This window comes from Nicotiana attenuata, unplaced genomic scaffold, assembly GCF_001879085.1.
Source record: "Nicotiana attenuata strain UT unplaced genomic scaffold, NIATTr2, whole genome shotgun sequence".
Classification (NCBI taxonomy): Eukaryota; Viridiplantae; Streptophyta; class Magnoliopsida; order Solanales; family Solanaceae; genus Nicotiana; species Nicotiana attenuata.
The window spans coordinates 249,678-264,912 of record NW_017671127.1 but is presented as its reverse complement, the minus strand read 5'-3'; the positions used below and the strand labels follow the sequence as shown (position 1 = coordinate 264,912).

The 15,235-nt window shown below is 34.7% G+C and overlaps 2 protein-coding genes across 8 annotated transcripts; both read right to left on the bottom strand.

Annotated features, from left to right (window-relative positions):
* Positions 1-531: 531 nt before the first annotated feature.
* LOC109206101 lies at positions 532-1,596 on the bottom strand. The gene is made up of 2 exons (XM_019368872.1): positions 1,321-1,596; positions 532-1,134 (listed from the first exon to the last, which is right to left on the bottom strand). Exons 1-2 carry the CDS (start codon positions 1,594-1,596, stop codon positions 532-534), a joined length of 879 nt encoding a protein of 292 aa, XP_019224417.1.
* Positions 1,597-2,421: 825 nt separating this feature from the next.
* On the bottom strand, positions 2,422-14,503 carry LOC109206106 (protein DETOXIFICATION 40-like). Of its 7 annotated transcripts, XR_002064786.1 has the most exons (9): positions 14,018-14,503; positions 10,933-11,564; positions 10,053-10,109; positions 9,951-9,957; positions 9,719-9,822; positions 9,390-9,508; positions 3,125-3,211; positions 2,952-3,010; positions 2,422-2,643 (listed from the first exon to the last, which is right to left on the bottom strand). XR_002064786.1 is itself a non-coding variant. In XM_019368880.1 (8 exons), the coding sequence occupies exons 1-7, from the start codon at positions 14,351-14,353 to the stop codon at positions 2,960-2,962; spliced, it is 1,521 nt and encodes a 506-aa protein (XP_019224425.1). In that variant the 5' UTR covers positions 14,354-14,499; the 3' UTR covers positions 2,422-2,643; positions 2,952-2,959. The 7 variants fall into 7 exon arrangements, 6 of the variants coding, with proteins under 6 accessions (XP_019224425.1, XP_019224429.1, XP_019224428.1 ...); XM_019368880.1 differs by having other exon boundaries at positions 9,719-9,957; positions 14,018-14,499; XM_019368884.1 differs by lacking the exon at positions 2,422-2,643 and having other exon boundaries at positions 2,701-3,010.
* Between the last annotated feature and the right edge of the window lie 732 nt (positions 14,504-15,235).

The window sequence follows — 15,235 nt, the reverse complement described above, 5'->3', positions numbered from 1 at the left end:
TATTTTTTACCCGCTTTTATTGTAGTAATATAAATGTATTCAACCTTTCCTTCGTTTGATGTCTCAACATGGTAGCCATTTTGGCGAATAGATTTGAAACTCAACAAGTTTCTTTGAGACTTACTACAATACAATGCATTATCAATAGTTAATATCGTTCCTCCGGGTAGTAATAAGGCCGCTCTTCCAGACCCCTCAATCAACTTTGTACTACCGAATATTGTATTAACATAGGACATTTTCATAACCAAATAAGAGAAAAATTTCTTTTCTCTTAATATTGTGTGAGTTGTAGCATTATCCAAAAGACATAAATTTTCATTACTTATCTTGGATCCAATTGAAGACTGGAGAATTTTAATTTCTTCATAAAAAAAGTACATCATGAGAAATACGGAAAAACTAACATCACCAACGACAACATATGACAACTTAAGTACTACTTGAAAATAAAAACAACTTTAGACAAGACAAAAACACTGAAAATAAAAATAACAACATAATTGAATTCCCCGGTAAAATGATCAAACTTTAGTTTTGATCTCCAAAGAAATCTTCAACTTCCAAATGAGTAAGATCATCGAGGCCTTGAATATCATAATCATTCAAAGCAAGATTTGCCTCAGCATTGTCATCATTTTTATTTGAAGGCCCAGCCTCAAAATTATTTTTAAAGGTCAAGTAAGACTCTGGGGAATTAGCAGAAGATGCTCCAACATTATTTGCCTTTCTTTTGATGGAGTTTTGATAAAGCCTGACAAAATGCTCAGGTGCACGGCATTCAATTTTCCAATGACCTTTCATGCCAGAACGGTGGCAGTTACCGTTTTTGCCTCTTGAAGGATTATTTTGAGAACCCATATTGTTCTCTCGTTTTTTATGACCACCACGATGAAGACTATTATATCGTCTCTTACCATTTCCATGCCCACGTACATTCATATGGCCATGATTATTATTCTGTCTTTTTTCAGACTTATCACGTCTAGCAGCCATATTCACTTCAGGAAGCGGAGCTGACCCTGTGGGACGGGCTTCATGATTTTTCAGCAAAAGGTTATTATGTTGCTCAGCCACCAGAAGGCATGAGATCAATTCAGAATACTTTTTAAAACCCCTTTCACGGTATTGCTGCTATAATGCCATATTTGAGGCATGAAAAGTCGTAAGAGTCTTTTCCAACAAATCCTCATCATTTATAACATCCCCACATAATTTCAATTGGGAAGTTATTCGAAATACAGCAGAGTTATACTCACTTACGGTCTTAAAATGTTGCAACCGTAAGTGCATCCACTCATATCAAGCCTATGGCAATACCGTAGCCTTAAGGTGATCATACATTTCCTTCAGGCCAATCCACAATTCAAGTGGATCTTTCACTGTCAGATATTCAACTTTCAAACCTTCATCCAAATGATGACGAAGGAAAATCATGGTCTTCGCTTTGTCTTGGATTGATGCCTCATTACCCTGAGTAATGGTGTTGCCAAGGCCTTTAGCGGCTAAGTGAATCTCAGCATCGAGAACCCATGATAGGCAATTCTTTCCATAAATGTCAAGTGCCACAAACTCAAGTTTTGACAAATTCGACATAGTAAAAACTATCAAAGAAAATAAATGAATTAGAAATAGTAAAAAGAAATAAACGAAAATATTTTCATCAAAGGGTCAATCTGTCATATCCAATAAAAATAATAACATCAATTGACCAGTTAATCACCATAAAAATACATGAATTAGTTATGCTGCAATAATAAATATAAACATGTAATTCTTCAAAATAAACAAAAATATTTTTTCCCCGAAAGCCATTAGTCGTAAGGAAAGAAATCGGGAAGTCATTTGATAGAGTATTAAAATAGTAGGAAAAACTATTTCAACTAATCTTAACTATTCTGACAAACATGTTAACTATTGACATTAATCATAATGCACTCAGTATAGTTGTCTTATTTCTCTTTTACGAGACAACACATAATTCTAATTGAGTAAATCCAAAAGAAGTAGATTTCACATAAAAGAAATGCGTAGCAACAATTTGATAATTTGAACACTAGGTTGTAGATATATACCTTTGCAAGTGGAATTCAATCTTGACGTTAGAGACTTCGTGCTGATAACGTATTAAGAAATGTAGCTCAAAGTAACAATATAAAACAAGAAGATAAATAGAATAAGAGAAGAAGAGATAACTTTCTTATTTCATCAGGTGTTCAAGTGTATCCCATATCACATTTCATGCCTCTATTTATACTATTACATAGAATGTTACAAAATGATTGTCTTAAGCATGACATTAACATATGAGATCACGGGGGAAGATCATGGAGAGGGGTTATGGAGGTGTGGGAGTTACAATCATAATAGTGATGAGTAGTGGGAGGTTATTTACAACATGGGTGAAAGTAGTGGGAGTAGTGGACATCCACATTTACTAAAGATTTTATAACACGAAAGAATAATTAGTCAAGGGCTATATGTTTTTTAAAAAAGAGACAACATCTTTTATGACCTAAAAAAGGGACATTTGTGTAAATCAGTCCTTCCATGAAGGACTTCTCTGGTAAACTCTAGCCCAAAAAGCTCCAAATATGTCAACACCAGCCCAATTGATATTTGAGTTGTGAGTCTTATGGCGATCTGTGTATTAAATTTAAGGTAAATTACATTAAATATTCCTTGTAATATAACGCAACATCAGATACATGTCCTGTATTTTGTTTAAAAAAGAAAATACATCTCTTTTTTTTTATCAAATCCATTAAGTTTGAAGTGGCAGTAGGGGTTAAATTAGTATATCCTCAAATGATGTTTGATTACGATATATTACAAATAATTAGTGGATAAAACTGAAATCTTGGCTCCGCGTGCATCTGATTTCATGGTTTTAATATTATAAATAGGCTCATCAATATAGTGAATCACACAGAATACTAGTTTATACGTACGACCAAGATTATTCTTTCTTGTCTTCCCATTTATCCAAACGTTTCTTTGCTTTCTCCACCTGTAAATTAAAACTCTCAATTAAATAGCCACATGTATATTTGTATGTTTGTCAGAGAGAGAGAGAGAGTGAAGAAAGGGGTTGTGGGGTTGTGTGTGTACTCATTGTATTTACCTCTTCATTCCAATGTGTTCGGAAAATGACGAACAGTAAAATAAAGGCTTGCATTGTTGTCCCACCAATCATCCCTAACCAAATCCCCTGCACGAAACAATATAAGATCAGTAAATTTACTATATTATCAGTCTTGCAATCGTTGTGTACAATCGACACAATGATTGTAAGACTGATAATATAGGGACCTAGTAGCAATAAAATAGGGACCTAAGTGTAGTTAGTCAAGCTTGAAGGCTTTAGTTTGTAAAATAAATTAGAGAAGGCGCGAGAGTTAGTTAAAAGGAGAGCTGTTAGTCTTGAAAAGTGTACAGTTCATTCTAACTGATCCTACATTAATAAAATTTCCTTTTTGTGCTCTTCCTTCTCTCTAGCTTTCTCTCTCTAGAAATTACTCATTGTAGTTCGTTCATGAATCTTAAGTGATGATTGTAAAATTCTACACTTAGATTGCCTAAATTGACTTGAAATCAGAGCGACGATCTCTGTAATTACCCAGATCAACAGCTCTAATTTTACGACTTGATATCAGAGCGCCAATCTCTGTAATTACCCAGATCAACAGCTCTAATTTTTCCAATTGAAGGTCGGTTGAAGTTCAACAATAATGAGATCGAGCAGTTGCCTCATAATCATCCCCTATTCCTTCGAGATTCTGACTTGCCTAGAACAACGTTGATATCGCTGAAACTTACATGGCCTGAAAATTATGCCCTATTAAGTAGAGCCATGAAGGTAACACTCTTGGTGAAGAACAAATTAGGGTTTATAGATGGTACTTATCGCAAGAGTTCATACAGAGGCGAGTTGGCAACACAATGGAAAAGGTGTAATGTAGTGGTGCTATCATGGCTCAGCAACACGGTGTCAAGTGAATTGGTACCAAGTATCATGTATGCTTCGAGAGCGAAGAAAGTGTGGGACGAGTTCAAAGAGAGATTTGATAAGGACAATTTGGCCAGAATCTATCAACTCTGGACTAATATTGCAATGCTTAGACAGGGGTACGGACAATCACTACGTATTTTTTAAAGATGAAAGATTTATGGGATGAATTGGACCTTTTAGCACTGTTTCCTATGAGGAATAGAGACCGTATGTTGATCATCTGGTAAGACAAAGGCTACTGCAGTTCCTTATGATGCTCAATGAGAGATATAGCCAAAGAACGTTAGGATTTGTTGAGACAAACAAAGATCCTCTAACTATGTTAGCAGGCTGGGGATAGATGTTTAAAGAAAAAAATAGGATTAATCTGTGAGCACTATGGCTATAAGGGCAACCTAAAAGAGAATTTCTACAAAATAATAGCCTATCCAGCAGATTTTACGAGCAAGAAAAAAGGGCAACCATGTGCATATTAGCCTTATTCCAACAATGCAAATGCAAATGCAAATGCAGAGGCAGGAACAAATGTCAAAGGTCAAGTTCAAGGGAATTATTTGATAGAGGAATATTACAAGCACTTAGTGAGTTTGTTGACCAAATATTCTGTAGGAGAAGGATCTACTATGACGACAGATTCTTCAAACATGGCAGATATTCTGTCCTTATTATCTAATGTGCCCAACGACAGTGTATACGATTGGATAATAGACTCAGGGATATCACATCATATAATTTTTTGCGAAGATGTTTTAGAAAGTCTTAAGGCAATAGAAGGACAAAACACTTATGGAGTAGAACCACCTACAAGAGATAAATAAAAGATCATACACTCAGGAGATGCACTAATTCCAGAAAAATAGAAGATAACAAATATCATGTGTGTGCCAGATTTTAAATTTAACGTGCTTTCAGTGTCCAAGATAACTAGAGACTTGTGTTGTTCAATCACCTTCTATTCTGAATTTCTTGTGTTTCAGGGCTCAATAATGGCAAGGTGTTTGGGATTGGTAAGGAAGATATTGGCCTATACATACTTAGAATAGAAGAAGGGGTAGCAGCAGGGACTTTAAAAAATGAGACAGTAGATACTACATTGTGGCATCAAAGACTGAGACATGCTTCTACAAATGTTAAGAAACACTTGGTGGAATTATAGAATAAGGTAGATATAGACATGCTGAAAGATTGTGCAGTTTGTCCTTTGGCCAAACAAAGTAGACTTAAATTTCATGTTAGTAGCAATAAGTCCAGTTGTATCTTTCAGCTTGTGCATATTGATGAATGGAATCCATATAATAAAGTACCAACCTATGATACAAAACACTATTTTGTTATCATAGTTGATGACATCAGTAGATATACTTGGATTTGTCTATTACATTCCAAGAGTGAGTAATTATGGTCTTAAAAGATTTCTTTCCTTTGACTAAGAATCAGTTTGGCACTGCGATTAAGACATTAAGATCAAATAATGGCACAGAGTTTCTTGACACTAAGTGGAACGAATTGTTTACCTCTCTTGGTGTAATACATCAAAGCAGTTGTCCCTACACTCCATAACAGAATGAAATTGTAGAAAGAAAGTATAGGGATATCCTAGAGGTAACTAGGGCATTGAGATTTCAAAGTAGCATGCCAGTGATGTTTTGGGGAGATTGTGTAAAGACCGTTGTGTATTTGATCAACAAATTACCTACAGAGGTATTAGAAGGCAAATCTCCTTCTGAAATATTGCATGGTAAACAATCCAAAATTGATCACTTAAGAGTATTTGGGTGTCTATACTAAATTCATGACTCATGTAACAACAAGCTAGATCGAAGCTCAGCCATAGTTGGTTTCGGTCGTTGAAGCTTCGCCGTAGTGACAAAGCTTTCATAGTCCGAAAGTAGGCTAGCTATGAAAGCACATTACCTAGGGGGATAAGTATGTACCAAGAGCAAGAAGAACATTCTTCATAGACTATTCAGATATACAAAAGGGATACAAACTATTCGATTTGGACTCTAACACATTTCTTGTCAGTAGAGATGTGAGTTTTAGAGAGGACATCTTTCCTTTTAAGGAAGAGAGCATAGAGAAAGAGGACTTATTTCTTCCCGGCATAGTGGACACAACTAATTCAAGCATCCAAAATGGATACATTGTAAGAGAAGATGTTTCTATTGAAGTTCCTGATAAAAACAACATGGTTCCACCAGCTAACTCTGATGGTGATTACCACACTGAACAACTGGGATCTAACCAAGAATAAGAAGTCATTTCTGAAATGGAAATTTTGGTTGATGAAGTAGTGGAACAGGAGGTGGACCGCCAGGTGAATGAGGCACTACCAAAACCAGTTGCAGATACATATAAAAATCAAGCAGGTTCTTCAATTGGAATGAGAAAGTCAGCTAGAGGTGTAAAGCCTGCTATTTGGCTGAAAGACTGTGTCACTACCTAGAAACCATCAGGACAAAATCCTTACCCCATCTCTGAGTATGTATCCTATGATCATCTGCCAATGCATATCAAGCCTATCTAACAGCTTTTTCAGCAGATGCAGAACCTTTTTCCTTTACAGAAGACTCTCAAGATGTTATATGGGTAGAGGCAATGAAGGAGGAGATCAAAGATTTGGAAGACAATAGCACATGGGAGGTAGTAGATTTGCCCTTAGAGAAGCAGCACATTGGTTCTAAACGGGTATATAAAATCAAATACAAGGCAGATTGAGATGTGAAAAGTTTTAAAGCATGACTTGTTGCTAAAGGTTATACAAAACAAGAAGACCTAGACTACCATAAAATAATCTCCTCACTAGTCAAAACGGTGACAGTCAGAATTGTGATCAGTCTGGAAACCTCCAAAAATTGGCATCTTTTTCAAATGGATATCAATTATGACTTCTTACATGGAGATCTTTATGAAGAGGTCGACATGCATCTACCTCAATGTTTTCATACGAAGGAGGAGTCTAAAGTATACAAACTGTCAAAGTCTCTCTATGATCTTAAACAAGCATCCAGGCAGTAGAATATTAAAGTGGTTGATGCTCTCACCAAGGCAGTGTATTTGCAAAGTGCTATGATCACTCACTTTTTAAAGAAAAATGGTGCAGATATGACGATTATATTAGTGTATGTTGACGACCTCTTAATCACTGAAAGTGGTAAATAATTGATAAATAATGCAAAGGAAGCACTGCACATGAACTTTAAAGTTAAAGATTTGGGTGAATTTAAGTATTTTCTGGGAATAGAAGTTATGAGATCACAGAAGGGGATTATTCTGAATCAAAGGAAGTATGCAGCGGGTCTTATATCTGAAGTAGGACTAGGTGGAGCAAGACCTGCAAATTCACCTCTTGAACAAAATCATAAACTTAAAACTGTTGATTATGATATGCATGTTGGGGTCAAAGGATATGAAGAACTACATGATACTAGTGGATACTAAAAGCTCATAGGAAAGAAAATATACTTAACCATGACTAGGCCTGACATCTGCTTTGTAGTTATTGTACTTACCCAATTCATGCAGCATCCAAAGCAGTCTCACTTAGAAGCAACCATGAGGGTAGTAAGGTACATACAAGGATCTCTAGGAAGAGGAATATTTCTGAAGAAAGAGTCCCTATAACATGTCTCATCCTTATGTGATTCAGACTGGGCAGCATGTCCAGACACAAGAAGCTCTGTTATAGGATATGTTAATTGATTTCTTGGAAATCTAAAAAATAACAGATTATAAGAAGAAGTTTCGCAGAAGCAGAATATAGAAGCATGGTTGTAGTGGTGTCTGAAGTGGTCTGCCTTACAAACTTGATTAAAGAGCTTGGGATTCTAGTTCAGTAACCTATGAAGCTATTTTTTGACAGCAAGGCAGCCTTACAAATTATTGCTACTCCAATCTATCATGAAAGAACTAAACACATAGAAATAAACTGTCATTTTGTGAGGGGAAGGATTAAAGATGGACTGATATCACCACGGTATATTCCTACAAAAGAGCAGGTTGCAGATTGATGACAAAAGCTTTCAGAGCTGCCCAACATCAGACCCTTGTCTCCAAGGTGGGAGTGTTGGATGCTTTCTACTATCTAGCTTGTGGGGGAGTATCAAGATTGAAAGCATAGGGACCTGGTAGCAATAAACTAGCGAGCTAAGTGTGGTTAGTCAAGCTTGAAGGCTTTAGTTTGTAAAATCAATTAGAGAAGGTATGAGAGTTAGTTAAAAGGAGAGTTGTTAGTATTGAAAAGTCTATAGTTCATTCTAACAGATTCTACATAAATAAAATTTCAATTTTCTGCTCTTCCTTCTCTCTAGCTTTCTCTCTCTAGAAATTACTCTAAATTGTTGTTCGTCATGAATCTTAAGTGATGATTGTAGATTTCTGCAATTAGATTGCATAAATTGATACGTTTTGCTAACCTACTACAACCATGTAGTAGGTTAGCATTGTATACATATTTACTTTCCCTAAAAATACCCTAACCAACAAACAAACCACACATTAATAGGAGGGACATTATTGTCTTTTTATGATAATCTAAACCCAATTCTTCCTTCTGTATTTTTTCTTCTCTCCCTAGTCGAGGCATCCTTCTCTGTTTTCTCTCTTATGTTTTTTTCTTTTCTTTGTAAGGGAACTTGTTGACTAGGATTTACGATTCATGGATAATATATGTTTGGAATTTGGATAATCTAGAACATGTGCATCACTTCATTTGCGATTGAACTGCAACGAAGTTCTCATTGAAAGTTATGCAGTATCTATTGCAAGAAAAAAAAGAGGCGCTGGAACATAGTGGAAAGAAAATTATTCAGCTCAAATATATAAAATATTGTTAAGAAAAGAGATTGTGGTTTGTCTTTAACCGGTTGACCAATTTTATGCTTGTGAGCTGTGGCTTATTTCATGTCTTTTTTACTCCAAAAATCTTGACAGAAAATATAAATCCAAATTATTCACACTACATCTAATGATTTGAAATCTTAATTTCTATGGAGACTATCTAAATTAAGAAGAGAAAGAAAATGACAGAATGCAAAAAAAATTGTAAGACATTCAGATGCCTCAAGCTTTTATTTGCGGATGGAGAGAGCAACGTGTAAATGAGAAAGGGCAAAATGGGAACTATGTTTAATTTTTGGTGGAAAGACAAAAATTTCCCTCTCATTTAGTCGTTCGTGGTATGATGTAAGGTTTTTTTTTTGGGAAAGCAAATATGTATACAATGCTAACATATATATATATATATATATATATATATATATATATATATATATATATATATATATACTTTTATCTAGATTATTTTAATTTCCATTTAGTATTATATATATATGAAAGAAAATGCTTTTACGAAATGAAGAGAAATTTAAACATATACCTTGACTCCATAGTCCCATTTGAAGCAGAGAAGTGACCCAACTGGAATTCCAATGATGTAATAACAACCAACATTTACATATGCAACAAAAGCTTGCCATCCGCATCCAACAGCAACACCTTTTGTATTAGGAAGGATATACAAGCAAGCTTAATTTAAATGTATTAGATCTGGACCAAAAGAATTGCCCATGGCCCGATCGATGATGGATACAATCGCAAAGTTAATCCATGATTACATACCAACAATAATAAACATGAGCATTTATTTTAGAAAAAAAAAATCTGATTTCAAACGATTTAATTTCATAAAACAAAAGAAAATCTTACCTAGTAAAACAGGTTGAATGCCATTGAGCAGGATTGACATTGCCAAGAAGGGCGTTAATCCGGAGACGGCGTTTGCGACATTCTTCCCATCCGTAAAAATGTAACTAATGACATGCCGTAACGTAAGAACAAGGATTGCAAAAAAGAGTGAAATCAGGAAGCAACTTAAAGTTGCAATCAGAACTGAGAAAGCAGCTGATTTAGGATGTCCTGCTCCAAGTTCATTGCTCACCCTAACACTGTCGTCATCCCAGGTAGGCAAATAATTAATTAACAGAGTTCAGAATCTACGCATTGATAATCTATGATTGCATAAGTTTAACATTTCACTAACCTTGCAGCTGCACTGAAGCCCACAGATATCTTGAAAACCCATCCAAGTATTTGCATGCTGCAGGTCAAATTTTATTTAAAGGCGGAGAACATGGGTGCATACTTGTTTGATAAATGTCATTAAATATTCTTACAATGAACAAATACTGATATGAATATCAGGGGCCTCCCTAGGAGCAACTTATGGGTTCGGCCGTACCTAATAGGTTTGTCCTACACCTTGTATTTATGTTATGAAATTCATCAAATATGTGTAACTTGAGATCGTTGTTGCAGAATTCAGAACTCATAAAGTTCAAATCTCGAATCTATCTCTTGATGAATATTGTCGTCCCAACATCTAACATTCAGGTAATACAGTCAAATGAGGTTATCTTGACTGATTAGTTGTCAAACCGCGAGTCAAACAAGAAAAGAAAGAAAAAGAAAAGGTTGAAAGCCTCCAAAAGATGAATGTTTATGCTTATATTTCCTCTTAGTTACTAATGCTGCAAAGGAATCTTATTTACTCCCTCTGTTTCAATTTAGATGAGTTAGTTTGATCCGGCACGGAGCTTTAGAAAAAAAAAAAGACTTTTGAAATTTGTGGTTTTAAAAGTTTAAGGGGTAAAAGCTTTGTGGGGCAATGACATTTTTGTGGTTATAAAACTTCTAATTAAAGGTAAAATGTGTAAAATGAAGAGTTTAAAATTGAATTATCTCCAAATTTAGAAATATGTCATTTATTTTAGAATAAACTAAAAAGGAAAGTACCTCCTCTAATTTGAAACGGAGGGAATACCAAGTTATTTTACTATCTAAAAGTTTTTCTTTGTGGTTAATTCTTTATGCTATAAACTTAATTCAACAAAAATACTCAAATATTGGAACCATTCATTTACCATATGGTAAGAGAATCCAGTGACATTTCAGCATTTTTGAGCCGCCCTGCAATCAGCACAAGGATTTGATAGTAGCAGCATTCTAATGATAGCATCACTGCAGAAGCCAGTGACAGTTTCAAGAAATCCCATAATCCAGAAAATGCCAGCATACTGAAACCTGTCCATGTCTTCTTGCACTTGTCACTAGACAAAATATACACAAACTGTGCTACAACTATAATCCACCACGAAAAACTCAGCATCAATGAAGCCCCCAAAATTCCCCAACCAAATTTGTAAACAGCAAGCCATGTAAAGAAACTGTGAACAAACAGGGTGGCGGCTGCAATGTAAGCACTAGGCTTGATAATGCTCTGTGATTGAAGGAATTTTTGAATTGAGAAGTTAGCTGCGTACGCGAAAATTTGAGGAATTAGACCATAAACGAAAACTGCAGCTGCTGAGGCGATCGCTGGTTTCTGACCGAGTAGAATCAAGATTGGCCTGGAGAAGATGTAGATGAATAAGAGTGGAATTCCTGTGGCCATAAGGATGAGTGTTGATCTTTGTAGGTATATGCCTAGCATCTCATACCTCTGCGCTCCATATGCTTGTCCACACAATGTCTCCACTGCACTTCCCATTCCAAGCTGCAGCAACAAACAGAAGCAATAACTGATAAATATGACATTGTTATAACATGTTAAGATACACTAATAATGTAAAAGTATTATCTTTATACACACTGGCGGAGGCAGGATCTCCATGAAGGGGTTCAAAAAAAAATTTGTAGCTAGTGGAAATTGAACCTCTGACCTTAGGAAGGTTTTGAACTCCCTTGACCGCTAAGCTACGCATTTGAATTGTGTTAAGGGGGTTCAAAACTTAATATATAGAGGTAAAAAACAGATTTTGCCTTATGTATACAGTGTAATTTTTCGGCGTGAACCCCCTTCCGCCCCTAAATCCGCCCCTGTTTATACTACTGTTTGTATATATAGCTTAAATCCTTTGGAAATTATCTTATATTTATTGTAAGCAGTAGCATCACAGATTGCGATTAATGAATTTTAAGTCTCCTAAAATTGAATGGTCTGGCACTTTTAGCCCTTTCAACAGATGGTTACAGGGGAAGCATTTATGGACCATGGAGGCCCTATATATGTTAGGAGTACTATTCAAACACTAAAATTTTATTTTCATTGAGACTCATCGACATCTCTTGTTAATTAATTAAATTATTTTCCAAGTGAACTTAGCTCAGAAGTAAACTACAGACGAAAGCTCCATTTTGCATTGCAAGACTATAGCGTTTGGGTATAGATTTGGTTTAAATTTTAAGAAAGAATTTTAAAGTTGTGTTGAAAAATAATTTTTGAAAGTTGAAGTTGTGTTTGGACATACATTTTATTTGAAAAAAAGAAAAGTTGAAGTTTTGTGAGTGGAAGAAAAATTTTCAATAAAAAACTAGGCAGTTTTCTGGGAATTTGAAATAAAAATTAATTTTTTTTTTCAAAACTGATCATATTCCATGAACAAAATAATATTTTCAATTGTTTTTTGAAAGAAGTAGCCAAAATCAATGGCTAAACGGGATGAAATGTCAACTTGGTTTATTAGCTTTCAACTAAATTGCCTTTTATGAGCATAGTCAAAGTGCAATAATCTTGCCCAAACGACAAAAACAACGGATGTTATGTATCTCATACAAGTATTAAGAGCTAATTTTATTCGTGGTCATTGAACTTTTGTGTTTGTTATCCAAAAGTCACTTTTTTTTTGTTACGTAAAAATCATTCAATTTTGTGTTCATTACACAAAAGTCACTTTTCTTTCTTTTGTTACACAAAAATCATTTTACTTTGCTCTAGTTATCACAAAAGTCACATTTTTACTTGAAAAGTCTATTATGCCCTTGATATTATATCAACCTTCATATTTATGTAATGCCTTAGCTTCTATATTATATACTATACAATATATTTTTAACTAGGTATTTTATTTATGAATAAAATAACTTAATATTATTTTATTTATTATTTTTATAATATATTCGTATATTTAATTTTTTTCTTAACTTTAATTTTCAAGATATATTATTAGCGTTATAAAACAACTTTTTTTCAGCAATTCTCTTTTTTGAATTTAATTGACCAACCAAAGTTGGTCGGTATGCCCTTGCGACCTTCAAAATACCGACCACACGTTAATGGTCGCGTTTTGGACGATTATTGGCCATTACCGACCAACTTTGGTCGATTTTTTTGGATGTTTTTTTCCCGAATTTCTAGTAATGTAATTTCCCAAATAACCAATTGCCTGATAAATTCCCAAGAAAATATCCCCAGCTAAATTCGCATGTAGTACCTAGGGATTTTCCTTCAGATTAACATATGATTTTTTTTCCTCATTTTCTTTATTTGTTTACCTGCGAATTTTCTCACGGAAATGTACTTGCCGATTTATTTTTATGCTAATATATATTAAAGTTACTGACAAATTTAATAACGCTACTAATATATTTTGAAAATTAACGAATATATTATAAAAATAAAAATAAAATAATGTTAAGTTATTTTATTTATAAATAAAATACATAGTTAAAAATATATTATATAGTATATAATATAGAAGATATTACATAAATATGAAGGTTTATATAATATCAAGGGCATAATAGACTTTTCAAGTAAAAATGTGACTTTTGTGATAACTAGAGCAAAGTAAAATGATTTTTGTGTAACAAAATAAAGAAAAGTGACTTTTGTGTAATGAACACAAAGTTGAATGATTTTTATGTAACAAAAAAAAAGTAACTTTTGGGTAACAAACATAAAAGTTCAATAACCATAGATAAAATTATCTCAAGTATTAAGGATCGGCTAAATCATATCTAGTTGTCAATGTCGCTCCATTTAAGCTCATCTTTAACCAACATAAAAAGCAAAAGAAGTTCTCTATATTTTCAACTATCATATAATTACTGACAGGATTAAAAATGAGCGGATGGACGTGCCATAATCTTTGCCCAAATAATAAGTAAAAAAGAGTAGATATGCCACAAGCTTATTAGGGAGTTGGTGTCAGAGGGTAGTGAACTTACCATGATACCATAGGCAAAGACTTGAATACCAACGTTGCCAAGAGAAGAAGCAGCTAATTCAAAACTCCCAAGACGTCCGCAGAAGATTTGAGTAACGATAGAAATGAGATTATTCAGCATATAAACTATAATTGCCGGGCCTGCCAGAGGCAAGAGATTACTCAATTCGATTTTGATTGAACGTCGAAATCGCACCACAAAAGATAAGCTTTTATCTGATAGCGTTTCTTCAAGTTCGGAGCTTATTGTTTGATGATTCGGTTCTAACACTTCTGGTGCTGCCGATGATGGTGACATGGATTCACAGGGCTCATCACATTCTCTCCTAAACTCCATTACTTTCTCTCTTTTTGTTATAGAGTTTTCTAATGAGATGTCAATTTTCAAAGTACAAATATGACCTAAAGAATCAGTTTTTGTCGTTCGGTATTGGAAACGTAATCACTCGATTAATTCAGATTTACGTCGATTTAATCCACTCAGAAGATAATTAAGTATTATCCATTAAGAAGTTCGTTATTCCTAATGTAAATTAAGAGTCACTTGCAGAAAAGAGGAAATCAGATAAATTCTTTACCTAGAATAGAATATATGCTACTGCTTTAATGAGTGATTAGACAAATCATATTTAACGTCTATGGTAGCGTGAATTTGGTGCAATTTTTCATTTGATTATGTTTAAATCCCAAAAGATCTCAATTGGTATATGATAATAGGCTATATAGATGTTATTTACACTCCAATTGTGCCATACTTTATGGTTGTTTTAAAGGCTAAATGATAACAAAATACTGTAATTGGTGTTCTTTTGCTTCGCAGGGACTAATCCAAGTTAGGAAGAGCATATGGAGTGTTTTGGAGTCAAGAATGTGGATAAAAGGCCAATCAAGAAGAACCTGAGCGAAAATAAGCAAGAAAGAGGCAAAGAAGACTGGGCTTGATGCCACCGCGATCGTGGCTGGACCGCGGTAGGCTAAGAAGGCGAGGCAGAATGTTTGTCTTTCACCGCGGTCGCGCCGCGTTCTGCCGCGGCCGCGGTGGACTGTGTAACTTCCCAAAATTTTTGGGACTATAGTGTAAATCAGGGAAAACTTATCCCAACCCTTTATAAACTCAACAAACTCGCCCAAGCAAAAGGAAGCTTGTCTTTTTAGATTGATTTGGAGGCTAGAACAAGTGTGAGAAGAGCAACCAACCATTAGAGTTTTTTCTATCTTC